This window comes from Corvus kubaryi, unplaced genomic scaffold (genome assembly GCF_017639235.1).
Source record: "Corvus kubaryi isolate FWS band 111438036 unplaced genomic scaffold, C.kubaryi_AGA036_p1.0 37394, whole genome shotgun sequence".
NCBI lineage: Eukaryota > Metazoa > Chordata > Aves > Passeriformes > Corvidae > Corvus > Corvus kubaryi.
Genome location: NW_024581133.1, coordinates 9,544,591 through 9,559,868, shown reverse-complemented (window position 1 = coordinate 9,559,868; position 15,278 = coordinate 9,544,591). Strand labels below are relative to the sequence as shown.

At 47.5% G+C, this 15,278-nt stretch overlaps 2 protein-coding genes across 12 annotated transcripts in view; one reads left to right on the top strand and one right to left on the bottom strand.

Moving 5' to 3' along the window:
• Nucleotides 1–677: 677 nt before the first annotated feature.
• LYSMD4 (LysM domain containing 4) lies at nucleotides 678–10,064 on the top strand. 3 transcript variants are annotated; one of them, XM_042039428.1, is made up of 3 exons: nucleotides 678–778; nucleotides 2,075–2,365; nucleotides 5,834–10,064. In XM_042039428.1, exons 2-3 carry the CDS (start codon nucleotides 2,093–2,095, stop codon nucleotides 6,377–6,379), a joined length of 819 nt encoding a protein of 272 aa, XP_041895362.1. In that variant the 5' UTR covers nucleotides 678–778; nucleotides 2,075–2,092; the 3' UTR covers nucleotides 6,380–10,064. The 3 variants fall into 3 exon arrangements, with proteins under 3 accessions (XP_041895362.1, XP_041895363.1, XP_041895364.1); XM_042039429.1 differs by having other exon boundaries at nucleotides 771–803; XM_042039430.1 differs by lacking the exon at nucleotides 678–778 and adding an exon at nucleotides 921–1,349.
• Nucleotides 8,522–15,278, bottom strand: part of MEF2A (myocyte enhancer factor 2A) — an 82,672-nt gene continuing 75,915 nt past the window's right edge. For all 9 annotated transcript variants that reach the window (XM_042039427.1, XM_042039420.1, XM_042039419.1 and 6 more), the window contains 2 exons: nucleotides 12,674–12,800; nucleotides 8,522–12,241 (listed from right to left, as the gene is read on the bottom strand). In XM_042039427.1, coding sequence (XP_041895361.1) covers nucleotides 11,905–12,241; nucleotides 12,674–12,800 — 464 coding nt within the window. In that variant the 3' untranslated portion in view covers nucleotides 8,522–11,904. The remainder of the gene's footprint in view (nucleotides 12,242–12,673; nucleotides 12,801–15,278) is intronic.

Genomic DNA, 15,278 nt, shown 5'->3' with positions numbered 1-15,278 from the left:
CTTTAATTTAACTTAACAGCAGGTTTGTCCATCACCTTTAGGGCAAAGAGCAGCCAGCAGCCGAACTCCAGGCTGTCCATCCAGAGTGTCTTCACCCCGTGGGCACCCAAAGGAGTGCCTGGCTGATTCTGACAGCTGGCAAGGAGGGCATTATTTCTCCTGTCCCTGCACCCCAGAAAAGCTTCGAATGTGGAACTTGCTAACAGTGTATCCTGAGCTTGTGTTTTAAACATAAGCCATGAGTCAGGATGGGCCAAGGCAAACATGGCAGTGTGGAGCACAGCTGGTCAGCTCTGCTGGCTGCTCCGCAGGCACCACCGAGTGGAGGCAATATTGACATAATGTAAAATTGACATATTGTAATACTGATATATATTACATATTGACAGTGTAGTACCTGAAATGTTACTGTAACACAGGGCTGTGCAGGTGTGTGACATGACCCCTTGTACCGGTATGTGACGTGTCCCAGGGCAGTGACACCTCACCCGGGGCTATGCAAGTGTGTGGCGTGTCCCACTGTACAGGTGTGTGACATGACCTCTGTTCAGGAGTGTGACATCACCCGCTGTTCAGGTGCGTCACCTGGTCCCCGCCCGGCCGGGACGGGGCGCGGGCCCTTTAATCGAGGCCCCTCCCCCGCCGCCCGTCCCGCCCCCGCCGCTCAGCCCCTTCCGCCCTGCCGCCCTTCCCCGGCTCCCATTGGCCGGCTGGCGCTGAAGTCCCGCCCCCGGCGCCGCCAGCCAATGGGAGGGGCGCTGGGCGAGACCGTGGCCAGGTCGGTGCGGGGCCGATGGCGGCGGGTCCGTGAGGGGGGCGCGGGGAGAGGGGCGGGAACCGGGACCGGGACCGGGACCGGGACGTCCTGGGGGGAGCGGGGTCTCATGAAACGCTGAGGGGAGCGGAGCCCTAGGGGGGAGCGGGACACTCTGAGGGTATCGGGACCCTTCTCAAGTGCTGAGGGATTTGGGGTCACCTGAAGCCCTGAGTGCAGCGAGACCGTCTGAGGGGATCGGGACCCCGAGGTGCCACGGGGAGCGGGGCACCCTGAGGGGAGCGGGACCCTCCTGAAATGCTGAGGAGATTGGGGTCCCTTGAGGGTGTCGGGATCCTCCTGAAGTGCTGACGGGGTCGGGGTCCCCAGAGGAGCTTGGGGAAGAGTTCGGCACTCCCTAAGGAGGGAGCTGTGTCGGGGGCGGCCGGCGTGTCCCACAGCAGCGTCCACCCTGGTCCTGGATGTTGAACTCCCCCGGCACAGCTGAGCCCAGCCCGCAGCTGTGGGTGCCGTGCCCGGGAACCAAGGAAATGCCATTAAATCGTAGTGGTTTCACCTGAAGAATCCCTTAGAGGTAGATGGAGAACGTTAAGGTCAAGGTTCCGTAACAGTGTGGGGTTTTCTTACCTATGCCTGACCGTGACAACAAATTGTTTGTGGAGCTGAGGATTGAAGAAAAAAAACCAACAACAACAACAACAAAAACCCTTACAGCTGTAGGCTGAGCAATAATTAAAGTGCTCAGGCAAGTTGTAGTCTTCATGCAGCAAAATGAAGCCTTGTTATTCAGGTTGAACTTAAGTGAAGCTTGAGCTGTGCTTATTGAAAAAAAAGTTCACTTCCAAGAACTTAAAATGTGGATTCTTAAACTGTAGAGAACTAAGGACTTATGAAAAGGGTAACTTTGCTCAGTTTTTAATGTCTCTTGGTAGACCTGCTGTATGTTTTGACCATAATTAAAGACAGTTTGCTTAAGTGACTGTGTTGCTTTTTAATGAAATTATAGAATGTAGCATTTAAAATGTGTAGCAACATAGTCTTATAAGGTGGTTTGTCCACGGGTAGACAAAACAAAAAAAAAAACCAACTTGGAAAAAGATTACTGATTGCTGAAGTTTGAGTACATAACTTTTCTAATACTGCTGTTAAGAGTGGCACTTCTGGATTTGCCCTGGGTACAAGAAACCTTTGTGTCTGTGTGTTCACACCTGCCAACTTTTTGTGCATTCTCTGAATCTTTCATGCTAAGAACTGAACCCTGGTATTGAGGAAACTAAAAATGTCTGGGTTTTGTTGCAGGTGCTACTGGTGTAAAAGATGAGGCTGAATGAGAGCCGAACAAGATCCTTCCAGGCTCCTGTCACTGTCCACAACTTCCCGGGCAGGCAGGTGTATGTGTTTCCCAATGGCCGATCTGACTCAGATGAGTCCTCAGAGGAGGAGCTCAACGTGATGGAATTGCGGCCCAGGGGCAAGGAGCAGCAGCGGGGCAGCGCTGCCCGGGACAGGCTGGGGGACGTGGTGCTTCTGGAGCGGGAGATCACGGAGGGGGATAACCTCAACAAGCTGGCCCTGCAGTACGGCTGTAAGGTAAGGGCTGCCTCTGCTTGGGGCTAATCACATCAGAGGGGTTTCATGTGCAGCGGTTTCCAGTCCTGTGGTCTGGTAGTTTTGACACTGGAAAGTGTTGGCCTTCTCTGTTTTATGAATGATCAGTGTCTGGGTAAAACTGGATAAAGGCAAAAAAATCCCCAAACAAACACAAAAAAGAGTTGTTCAGCCAACAGCCTAGGAAGATGATGTCAGCCTCATACCCTGCCTGACCTACTTTCCTGTTTAATTTCAGTGACTAAGTGCAGGTTGTACTAAGTTATTTCAGTGAGGGCAAACATTAGGAAGCTGAGTGTAGAAATTAGGGTCAGGGCTCTGCTCTCAAGGAACATTGGAGTTTTTGAAGCAAATTTAGCAGTACAAAGAAACACCGCCGTTATGGGTGAGGTTTTTTGTTTATTTTTTGAAACATATCAGCTTACATTTTGCAAGGAAGGTCTGAGTCTGACAGGGTTGGCTGTGGAAAGGTGCCAAAGTTCAGTCCCAGAATCCAGGTGGGGTGTGTGTGTGGGTTTTGGTTGTCTGCTGTCATCCCAAAGCGTGCACAGTTCAGGTGCCTGTGGGCAGGAGGAAGGGTGTGTGCACAGTGAGATTTCTCTGAGTTGGAACCCACTACACAACACATTTTCTTTGTTCCAAAGCAGAGCAAAACTGATGAAAAGCTTAATTACCTGGTCTGAACATTAGAAGCCGTCTGTTGTTTAGCAGTTTGAGCTGTATTTTTAGAGCCTCCTTTTTCTGCAAGCTGGACTGTGATTTCAGAGTTCCATGATGCAAACAATTGGCCAGTGACTGCAGTGGGGATAATGATATGGCTCTGGCTTCACTGCTGCAATGCAATTGCAGTCTGTCTTGCTTAACCACACAGCAGCTGTGTGGTGCAGCTGAGGCAAGAGGCCTTAGAGGGATTGCAGCAATTCCTCCCCTCCCATGCCCTTAGAAACAAAAACAAAACAAAAAAGGCACCCTTGCAGGTTCTGCTGATGAGCCTGATGCGTGCGGAGAAGCGAGTCTGGTAGGACTTGAATAGGCCTTGATTGGCCCCAGGAGAGCCTGAGAAGGCAGAGCTGAGCTTTGGTTGGGTTTGGAGCTGTGGCTGTGTGGTGCTCTCAGCAGCAGTTGGGTGAATTCAGAGGATGGAGATTCTGGACAGTTCTTTGGACTGTGGTTTGAAAAGTCCTGCTGTGCCTCTGCACTGTCACTCAGAGGGCCCAGTCCTGTCCCTGCCATGGCTGCTTCTCTGCTGTCCCGCTCCTGGAACCTTTCAGCCCCTCTGAAGGCTGCTGGCCCTGCCTAAGGGAAGAGCAAGCTGATGGAAGGGACCACGTAGTTAGTGTTCTCCTCCCACAGGAAAAGAACTGTCCTGCTGCCTCCCTCTCTTCCAGAAAGGGCACTTCTGACTTGTTCCAGTTAAATTGAACAAGTACAGAAATCCTTATTGTAGGAGATTTGTGTATTTGTCTTTTTAAGGACTGGCATGACAGTTTTCATGTGTTTTGTTTTATTTGCACAATTAAACAGCTCCTGAAAGCTCACCAGGACAGCAGTAAGAGGAACTGTAACCACAGATATATAGGCAAATGTGTGTAAAAATCCAGGATGAACTTCTTGAAATCAATGAGAACTTGACATTGGTTTCAGAATCCGCTTGAGGAGGGGGTATTAAGACAGTGCAACAAATAGCTGTGTGCATGTGCCATAGATAACTTGGCAGGGATGCAAAGCACTTCAAAATTTTTATTTTTACTCTTGACCATTTATAGTCCTGGCTTGCTTTTGGCATTGTTCTTAGCTGGGACAAGAGGAGCTCACTGCAGCCAAAAAAAATGATTAGAGAAAATAAGCCTAAATGCTTGTGCAGCCCAATCTCTCGCATGCTTCGTTGTTCGTTGTTTCTGTCTGAGTGCTGCTCCACTTTCTGTTTGTAGAGCCTTAGCACCACACTGCAGTATTTGATTGCAGACACCACAGGGGATATTTACTGTCCCAGTAATTTGTTTTCATTGGAACAAATCCAGAAATTGAAGCAGCACCTCAGTTAGGAGGCTCTGGGTGAGATTGTTATTTCATAACTAAGAGATTTTGCAGGGTTTAAGTCCGGAGGTTATGCTGGGGCTGGCTGTGAGGAGCCTGAACTAGTGGCTGAGGATTCCTTTTGCCTCAGGGTCCTCAGATCAGGTCCTGGATTAAATGTGCCATTTTCAGAGTTCTCAAGCTTTGCAGAGTAAACATGAGATTCAGGCATCCATCTCATCTCTACCTTTGAGCAGAGTGCTTAGGAAGTAAAGTGGGTTTTTTGTTTTAGCTCTCCAGTTTCCTTGGCAGCCTCAAGTGTGTGAGTGTGTAGTGAATGCAGGTCCTGCTGTAATTTCTGAAAGAGCAAAGCACAGTCCCTTGTAGTGTGTCTCTTTGGTGTGATGTATGGGAGGTGGTTTACCTGTTTGTGTTGCCTTTCTCTTTGGTTTGGCTCTTGCTGTTTTGTGTCCTCCAGCCTTTTCCTCAAGGTTCTTTTCGTATCTCCTTGGCTGCTGTGGAGAGCTCCTGGCACGCACTGACATCCTGTTCCTTTTCTTTGACAGAGGGTTTAGTGCAACTGAGGAGTTGCTGTACTTACTGGGTGGCTGTGAGTGGCCACTGTATTAAGCATCTTCTCTTATTTAATGTTAAATAAAGGACACTGCCTTGCCTTTGTCTTTGCATTGGTACTGCCTGTCTCTGTGTGTGATGCTGCACATATGGCTTGTTCTTCTTTGCTCTTCCTGCTCTGGGTGGGGATACAGCTCACAGACAGGAACCCTACACAAGAACCAGCAAAGGTGGTGACAGGAGCACAGAGGTGATTGTTGTTCAGCAGGAGCACTGAGCAGCTCAGGAGGAATGAGCTGCTGGTCCTGCAGAAGAGAGGTGCTGCTTGAGCAGAGGATGCTCTTGCCTGTGTGGCAGATGCTCCCCTGCTCTCCAGGCTCTGCCCTTGTTTTCAGAACTGGTTTGCTCCCAAAGTGGAGCTCTGATCACTCCGAAATCATTTCCTGAGCAGGAGGGGAGTTTTGCCTGCTCACACTGGTGTTGTGCTCTCACCTTAAGCACTCATGTGTAAGGTATGAAAACTGTTTTAAAAAGGATCTGTTACAAAGATTCTTCTTGCCTTAACTAAGTGAGAGAAGGGAAAAGAAAGCAAAAGGAAGGAAAAGCAGTATGGAGCAAAACACAGCAGGTACAAGAGCACTAGAGGAGGTGGTAGACTGGTTTAGCAGGGGACTGACTCTATCCAGCAGGACCTAAAGCACCCTGGCACAGCTGGGGAATCTCTGCAGAACACCTAACCACTTGAATCCTGGGCCTGCTTTTATTCCATGACAGCTCCGTGCACACTGGTTTATAGCTGCTTCCTGCCTCACTCCGGGGTTGTGCTGCAGTCACTGTCTGTGTCCTTTCTGGATGCCGTAGGTTGCGGATATCAAACGTGTCAACAACTTCATCCGGGAGCAGGACCTGTACGCACTGAAGTCCATCAAGATCCCGGTGCGGCCACACGGGCTGCTCACGGAGAGCACCGGGGCGCTGCGGCTGCCCCCAGCGGAGCCCGCCCAGCCCGGCCTGACACGCGTGGAGCTGCCAGAGCCCGACCCAGGCGCGGGCGGCTCCGCTGGCGGCCGGCGCCTCAGCGAGTACTTCAGGGGCATTGACCAGAGCATCCAGGACGCCGTGCAGGTGGAGGTGCAGCTGAACGCGGAGTACGGCGTGGAGGCGCTGGAAAGGCCCCTGCCCGAGGCAGGGAAGCGGGAGACTGGTAACGGTGCAGACTGTGGAATCCAGTGGTGGAACGCCGTTTTTATTATGCTCCTGATAGGAATTGTCCTGCCAGTATTTTATATCATCTATTTTAAAACGCAAGGCCTGGTGGCCCGCACCTTTAACATAACCTCAAATGTTTCAACAACTGGATTGGAAGGGAAATTACCACAAGGCTCAGTTGTAGGAAAAAAATCCTAAGGGGAAGGGGCAGCCCACTCCAGCCTCTCCAGCAGTGATGCCCATGTGCTTATGACTGACTCAAGTGCTTCCAAGGGGATACAACAATACGGATTATTTTTATAAGTAGCTGATGATGTAATCCTGAATTTGACTGAAAATGAGGTGATGTGATTTTTGATGGAAAAATAAGGATGTTTTGTTGCTTACAGAGATCATCATCGAGGTGGCTTAAGAGTTGGGAACTCTGTTTAGGGGAAAGTGGTTTGTTGCAATTCACTCATTGTGGTTGCTTCAGCTATTTCTTAATGATGTGTCTAGAAGCAACTCCTTTGCTGCTGAGCTAGAGTGCACAGTATTAATGTGGTTGGAAAGTTGGGGGTTGTTCACATTTTAAGGAAACACTTTTTGCTGGAATGGAAGAGGGGGGGGGGACACTTTTTCTCAGAAGTGTCATTTTTGTCTCTTGCAGACCATGGTGGTTTTGGCCTGCTTGAACTTAATGATGCATTCTGGGGCTCTAAGCTGGGTGTGCCAGGGCACAAGGATGCTGCCAGCACCCCACCTTGTCATCCCCCTGAGCAAACCTTTGAGCTGTGTTCCATTAGGATGTGTCAGGCCCACCCCTGGGAAGGGTGAGCCCAGACCTCTTCCCCACAGTGAAACCCTTCAGAGATGGCTCTTGCGATCTGGAGGTCCCAGTGCAGGATCTGCACTGTTCAGGGTTTTGCTCAGCCCTGCATGGCCCCAGGTGGGCAGAGGGTGTTGGAAGAGGACAGGAGAGCAGGAGAGAGGAGTCACATGCACTTCTCAAGGGTTCATTTGCTGGCAGAAGGTCTAGTCAGTATTATTTGCTAAAAAAACTAATAATAGTCTACAGTGGTGCTTCTCAGACACCCGGGCTTGGTCATGGAATTACTTCCATGTGTGCAGTCTGGGCAGGAGTGAAGTGCTGAGCTGGGTGCAGGTTGCAAGGTCCAGGACTGAAGTCCAAGAAGAAGGAAGGATGAAGCCTTTATAGGAGAGGACTGTGCAGCTGCTGATTGTGACAGGTTTCTGTGAACTGACAGTGTGCATTAAAAAGCTTCGCAGGGCAGTGGAGACGTCGGTCAGTCCGAGGGCTGTGCTCTTCAGGGCCAGTCAGCAAACACTACCTGCTGCAAGGGAGCAGCAAGGCAGCCCTTGGGAGCTTCGCTAAAGTGAAGAATTTGCCTCAGAAGTTTGATTCAGCAAATTCCAGACCTGTGGGCAGAGGTGAAGGCTTTCCTATACCAGACACTAAGGGATTTTGCGTGGGCAGCTGCCATTGTTGCTGAGGGTGAGGGCAGAGCTGGTGGGCAGGTGCAGGAAGCACTGTCCTCCCCACCTCAGCCCTGTCCCATTTGGAGCTTCCCAGCTGCCAGCAGGCCCCCAGGGCTTCTCCGGCAGCCCGAGGCCTGCTGGGGCAGAGCAGGGGCTGGAGAGGGGCTGTGGTACAAGCACCTGTTGTACAGGTGTAACCTCAGCCTGGCCTGAGGAAGAGCAGCCTGGCAGTGTCTGCCTGGATGGGGAGGACTGAAGCTTCTCCAGCAAGGTGAGGAGCCCCACACCACACAAGCAGAACCATGTGCTGTTACAGTGAGAACCTATGTTTCTGGCAGTTCTCAAAAGTGGAAACCTAATTTTGTAAATGAGCACTCTAAAGTATCTTACAGTGAACAAAAACTTGTATTTTTCTTCTATGAAGAGCTGTATCTCTTGGTTCTGGGGAGGGGGGGATTCTTACATTTTTAAATAAAGCCACATGAAATAAAAGCGCAAGGGGCACAGCTTGTGCGTTTTTTGCTATCACCTGCCTTAGAAAGTGGGGTCCCTTGCAGCCTTACCTCAGCCCCTGCAGTGAGAAGCAGGAGAGGAACCGGGGCTGGAGGTGGGACGGGCCTTGGGCTCTCCACTCTGAATGGACCCTGGTTTATCTGCCAGTTCCCTTAAGTGTTTTGTAAAAAAGGTTCTTAGCAAGCATCAGTCCTTGAGTGTAGTAACAAGCGTGTGTGAATTCCTGTTGATGAAAATGCTCATGGCTGCAGTTTCAAACCAACACCTCGCACCTGAATTGGACACCTGGAGGGGGCAAGGACGCGCCAGACAGGACCACGTGCTCTGCAAACACGAGAGAGGCCGGAGTACACAGTAAAAGCCAGTATCTTTACTTTAGTGAATGCAGGATACAAATATTTTACAACAACCTCTAGCATTTTCTTAACCATTTGATAAAAAGTTCACTAGAATATTTATTGTATATTGAAGAAAAAACAACACATTCAGGGAAAAAAATTGAGATTAACTTATTTTTTTTCTTAAAAGATTCGTCTCAAGGATGGCAACAAAGTCCAGCTTGTGCCGCCAAACGGCTTATCAGCATTAAACCGTGAACAGCTTCTTGTGAACTGTTGACTACAAACATTTACCAAATACATAAATCTCTTTTAAAAAAGCCATTTTAAATATAGCAAAGCAGTGTTCTCTTGCACAGCAAAGTGAAGAAAGGTTCTACTAAGATTTAAATGTTTACATTGGTTAAGTCTTTCGTTCACATTCGGATTTAACTTCTGCCCAGGATCAATTGTTAGGAGTTGTTTTGTTCCTTATTTACTATGTATTTCTTGTGCGCACAGTAACTCGCAAGTTTCTGATGCATTAGTGTCCTTGGAGGGAAGGCAAGGCTAAAGCAGTTCTCTCTGATGAGTCCCTGACACCGTGGCATTCTCAAAACTATCGTGAGAGCTCGAGGATGGAGGTGATTTGTCATAACAGAGATAAAAATCTTAAATCATTCAGACCTGACTGGGTTCAGCCCAGGATTGGATCCACTTGCACTTCAGTCAGCAGAGATAATTTTAAAAAGTTTTTTTTTTTTTTTAAACCTGTTGAAATATCTGTGCTATGTCATTTTTTTTTTTATAAAACATTTTTACAATTTCTAAAAAAGTATGTTTCAAAGTGAGTTACTAGTTATTAAAAACCAGGATTCCCATGTCCTCGGTGGCAGGAGGTGCTCCCGAGAGCGGAGGGCTGTGGAAGGACGTTTCTGCTGGGGCTAGGGCAGCACAGGGCCGCTCCCTGGCCCAGCTCTTTAGAACTGATTCTATTATTTTTTTTTTAATTCATTGGTGCAATTTCAATACAAACTCTAACCCTTGTGTAGCTTTGTCTTTAAGAAAACAGTAGTTTAAGTACTGTTTAAAAACCTGCATAGAAATAAAGACTATTGAGATACAGTCAGCAAAGCCATCTGATAAGGCACACAAGAAAATAGACAGTAAATGTGAATGCAGAACTCCCACTCGGATGTACAGCAAAGTTCATACAGGTGCATAAATCATGGAACTCACATCACTAGTCAGAGCAGCAAAAGGTTCCAGGGAGCAGCAAGTGAATTCGGTCACTGGGGAACACAGCAGCCACTGGAACGTGTCCCGTCTGCCTCCATGCTCCTGCCAGCCAGGATGAACCCACGGCAATAGGAAGCAGTTCCACGGGAAGGGCTGGGACTGGAGCCCCTGCGGGTTTTGACGTTGTCAGGACAACAGGGGACAGGGCTGGAGGCCGCAGGTACCACACAGGGCAGCCGGCCACGCTGCACCGCCCTTCTCACCCCTCCCTTACAGCATCAAGGGATTTTCTTAACTGCAAAAAAAAAAAAGAAAAAAAAAGGCCCAAGCAAAAACGTAATAAATATCAGGGCTAACTCTGAAGAGTTTGGGCAATCCCACAGGACTGCAGCTTCCACCCAGAACTAGCACTGCCAGCCTGGAGGTGACCGGGAGCACCTGTGGGATCACAGCCCCGCATCCAACACCAAACCTGCGCCCGGCCCTGTCTCACGGCACAAGGGGGCTCTGCATTCCTCCCTCTTTCTTGGAAGCAGCAAATTTTTCCCAAACCACTTGCCAACTCACAAAACCTTTTGTGCTCCTCTGATATGTGTCATTTCCCTATCATGAGAAATTAGGTCAAGTTTTTCCACTGTTTTTTTTTGACTCCTTGGAAGAGGCAGCTTTAAAATGATGCCTTAAAATGTGTTGTGACAGATTTTTTATATTTATGCAGGATGAACTTAACACCGGATTTTTTTTTTTTGCCACTTTGCTATTTATATACATATATATAAAATGTATAATGAAGCTTAACCATACAGCACAGAGATTACAATTGAACGGCACACATTCACCACCAGTGAGGGGGCCAACCCCTTTATACACCCTCTGAAAAATCTGGATAATAATATTAATAATAATTAAAATCCAAAGAAAGTACAGTATATTTAACAAAATAGTAAATATTAAACAGTGAATACTCTACTTAATAAGGACCTCGTCTTGTTTCAAGTTGGCGTCAATCCACAAAAATATACTTTTTAATCTGGTGACCGTACAATACATAGGTACTTACACCAAAGGTGATAATATATTTAGGATGCTATATACACAAAGAGTTTGGCTCAAATTTAAATTTACATATAAGTGTTCATGGCTTATTTTTCCCCCAAGGTTCCGCCTGCAAGTTTTTCCTTTTCATCTTTGAAAGCAAAAACTAGAAAGTCAAAATAAGATAAAACTATACTCTACAAAAAAGCTACAACATACAGCTTTGGCTTATATAAATAATTCATAGCAGAATGTGTTCAAAAGTACTGTATATAACTTTATATATAGTCTTCAATTCATTAGGGTATTGTTTTCTTTAATATAAAATATACATGAGCTAAAATCCGTTTCTATATTTTTCAAAGGTATGAACGTAAAAACAAATTTGTCAAACATATTCCAATTATAACTTAATATATTAATTTTATTTTGTTAACGTTCTATTTTCTAGGCTAATATTTTCTGAATATTTCATGCGAGTTCTCTATGTCTCTCTTTCACTCATTAAAAAAATCACTTCTTTGACCCAATACACTATTTTTTTTTTTTTTGCACGTGCAAAACAGGGTTTTTGTTTTTTTTTTTATTTCTTATAGCATCAGCCCTTCTCCATGCACCCTCTGCAATAGAGACCCATGCCAGGTTGGGTAATAGAAAGGTCAGTTTATGTACAGTATTGCTTTCTTCTTCCTGCTTTTCTACTGCTCTGCTGCTACAAAGCAATTATTTCTTAACTACGAGTAACCATAGAGCTGACTACACACAGGGACGGTACTACAGGCGAGCCCTCGCTCGGGTGGGTGTGGAGGAGGAGGAGACACTGCGGGGACACCGCTCTGCCATGGGGCTGGGCTGGGGTTGCACACGAGTCCAGGTAAGTGCCAGACTAGAGATCAAACCTACTGGATTGTTCTGTTACGTTTTACCAAGGGACATCTGCAGCTATACAAGAGTTTGTCATAAGTGCCTGATGATTGGTGTATGCTACACACACTAGCACATATATATGCATGTGAAGATATATATATGCATGTATGTATATACATATAAATATACTTATTCATGTCCTTATTTATAAATTTAGATATGTCAGGACAGTTCATTTTGAGAACACAAAACTGAAAGGGCGACACTGTGGGTTTATGTCACCCACGTGTCCATCCTCATTCGTTTTACCGAGGGACTCTCCCGATCTTCTGTGTTGGGCGGCCGCCCCAGCACGACGGGGGAGTGGAAATCGCTGCGGGGATCCTCGCGGTCGCTGCCATCGTAGGAGCTGCTGGAGCTGCTCAGGCTGTCGACCGGGGAGCGCCCCAGCTCCTGGCGCGACGGCGGCGGTGGCGGCTGCGGCTGCTGCGGCGGGAACCCGGAGGGGGTGACGCGGTCCCGGGGAGGGGAGATCGGTTCGGATTTGATGTTGATGTTTTGGTTGGTGTTAATGGAGAGACTGGAACCCTGAGATAGCTGGCTGCCAGTGCTGGGGAAAGAAAACAGAAAGGCGCAAATAAGGAAACAAAAAGTGAAAACCAAGTGACAATTCATGTGTTTGTGACCGTGAGGCCTTGGGGCTCAGCACATTAATCAATGCACCTTACTGGGAAGAGCAAAGGAGAAAAAAGCATTAATTAAAGGTCCGAGCTGCATTTACAGAAGTTCAGAACAAACAAGGATTTCCTACTGCCAAACATTTCAGTCATCACACAGGTGCCTCCTTGGTGAGAAGCTGAGCCTGCAGGGACACGGCTCATTAGCTGGAGGTGACTGCAGGGACAAACACCCTGACACACAAATGCTTTGCAGCACAGACAAGAGGTTAAAATGTGCTCAGTATTCCCCTGGTGCAGCTGATCCAGCAGAAGAGGCAGAAGCTCCCCCAGTGCTGCCCTGCACCGGCACCCCGGGTACTTACACAAGAGAGCTGAGGGCCGCGGGACCGAGGTGGTGCTGCTGCCAGGCAGACACCTGCCCCAAGGACAGCATTCCTGGGGAGTTAAACCCCTGCAGGGCAGACAGGTCTGCGCTAGTCAAGGAGTAATCTAAGAGGGGAAAAACAAACAAACAACGAAGTAATGTATAGGGGGGGGTTTATATATATAACATACATATATAAATAAATGCAAATACAAAGGCTTTCTGCCCAGAACAAAGGCAGCTGATCCAAAGGAATCCAAACGTGAAAACTCTGGGAGCAATCCTGCCAACCTCACAGGGAACTTAACAGTACAGATGCCTCCAAATGAAATTCTTTTTTGCATTCTGCTTTCAGTTCCTCCACATTGCTGTCTTGGAGCTTCTTCCAAACCCACAGGTACAACACATTAATGCATTGTGTATATACAGAGGTGTGCACCTTGCAGCAAGACTTGGAATTTTTGAAGAGTTTTGCCTACATGGACATTTCAAAATGAAACAAAAAGGGAAGAATCCATATGAGTCAGGGTGGATCTTGGCCTGAATTCACTGCAGACACCTGGGCTGTGGTTCAGTCCCAGGTGGGAGGTGGCAGCTCCTCAGACAAGACACAGGTACCATTTGGGTTGCTCACGATGCCACAGAGCTCCTGGTCCTACAACCTCCATCCAGACCCAAGCCATGAACAGCACTGGCTGCCCAGGCAGTCACAGGGACTCTGAAAAGGCAGGGCAGGGGCCGGGTACCCAAACCCCTCAGTGACCCGTCAGTGCAGTCCCACTGTACCACATCCCATCCCCCCCTTCCCCACAATATCGCTCCTCAATGTCTGATTAAACTGTCATCTCTGTATCACATAAACCAAAGAAACCCCTTTATGTGGAGCAAGAGAACACCATACTTTAGAAATACAACTTAAATGGAGCCCGGAGAACTCAATCTATTCCGACCCCAGAGCAGCAGCCGGCCTGTGGCTCTGGCTGCTGCAGGGCTCCCTCACTTCTCACTTCATTCACAGAACTGAAGGTGTTTTCACTCGATCATTATCACTCTTGTTTTCTTTCAGGTTTGAAGACAAAGTCAAACTCTTCTCTGCTTTTAATTATTTTGTAATAAAGCTCCCTTAAAATAATTTTTGTCTCTTGAGAATGGGACAAAATGTGAGCAGCCAAACTCACTCTGTACTGCCAGGAGAGGAACCAAACATTCCACTTAAGCTGGGTTTGGCTTTGATTTGTGTTTGGGGACATAGGAGGTTTTTTAATAGTATTGTCCTAAAATGCCACCACCATTACAATCTCTTCTCTCTCTCTCCTGCGATGAGCCTTTCTTGAACAATCTCCCCCTCCCATCCTCTGACCTGTCTGCTGTGTATAAATTCTGGATCTCCCTAAAATAGCTCATCTTGGGAGGAGAATCCAGGGCCAGCAGGACCCTGTGCTGTCAGAGACTCACACACATCCCTGCCAGAACCTTCCTGAAGGCCTCAGGAGTCCCAGCTGCTTCCAGCAGATGAAGCTTCTTAGGCTGCCTTTTTGTTTCATTTCTTCTCAGTTGACACTTCTGCTGAAACTCTGAAACTCCTCACGCATATTTCTGCACAGCTTCAGAAAGGCTTGTCCCAAGATGACTGACCCAAAAAGCCCCTTTCGCAAGACTAAAACTGAATCTAAAAAATGAAGAAAAACTAAAAACTCTGCAGCCCCTCCAGTGACCCAGACATGCACTGAGCCTTCAAAGCAGCCAGGCCTCCAACAACTGCCAAGTGTGGCCCGTGCAAGCACTGGGGATGGAAGTGCTGGGCGGATGGGATTTGTCAGAGCAGACCTGAAGGAAACACTCATAGGAATTCAGTTCCCACATAATTTTTTTCCATTGCAATTACAGCTTTTATGACCATGGACAGTTAACTTCTGACACTTCAGACACATTCTGTGTGGTCACAGGGCTTTGAGGAGGTATTTCTCTGAGGAGTACGTATGTCACTACACAATTAGCTGCACTATTAATTCCCTAAATAATCACATACCTGCTGGCAGTGACAGGAGGCTACCCCTGCTGCACGAGTGACCTGATAGGAGATGAAGTCGTACACACAAGAGCATCTTCTGCACCACAGAAACCCTCACTGCAGTGACCCCCACAAGCAGCACTGGGAAGTTTGTGCCTCTGCAAAACAACTGACCTGAAGCCAGGAATTTTTTTATGGCTTGGTGTGCTCTGCTCAGGTGTCAATTACTGATTAACTGATTGCTGGGAGTTTTAGTATTTTTTTAAATGCCTGGACTGTTTTAGAACCAGTAACTCAGTTGATTCTGGCCCTTCCTCCAGCAATCTGCAGAATACCAAAACAGATTATATAAAATAGGATATTTGCGGAAAACTGATATCCAACATTTTAATTAAGGACCCAAGAGCTGCAGCTATCCCTTCCAGCTCTGAAGAAAACAACCCCTATCAATCCAGAAAAACAATTCAGGTATTTAAATTTTATCTTAGTCCTTGAACTGCAAAACTGAAATTGTGCTGTAAGTAGTGACTACCCTGAGAATCCCCAGGCGACAATTCAGTTTCAACATCAAATTTCTTTCTGCAAATCTCCT

Bases quoted from the DNA above. Each gene is read 5' to 3' on its own strand.
- LYSMD4 (XM_042039428.1), top strand. From the start codon at position 2,093: ATGAGGCTGAATGAGAGCCGAACAAGATCCTTCCAGGCTCCTGTCACT. The intron at 2,366-5,833 runs GTAAGGGCTGCC...TGGATGCCGTAG, and splicing joins CCCTGCAGTACGGCTGTAAG to GTTGCGGATATCAAACGTGT.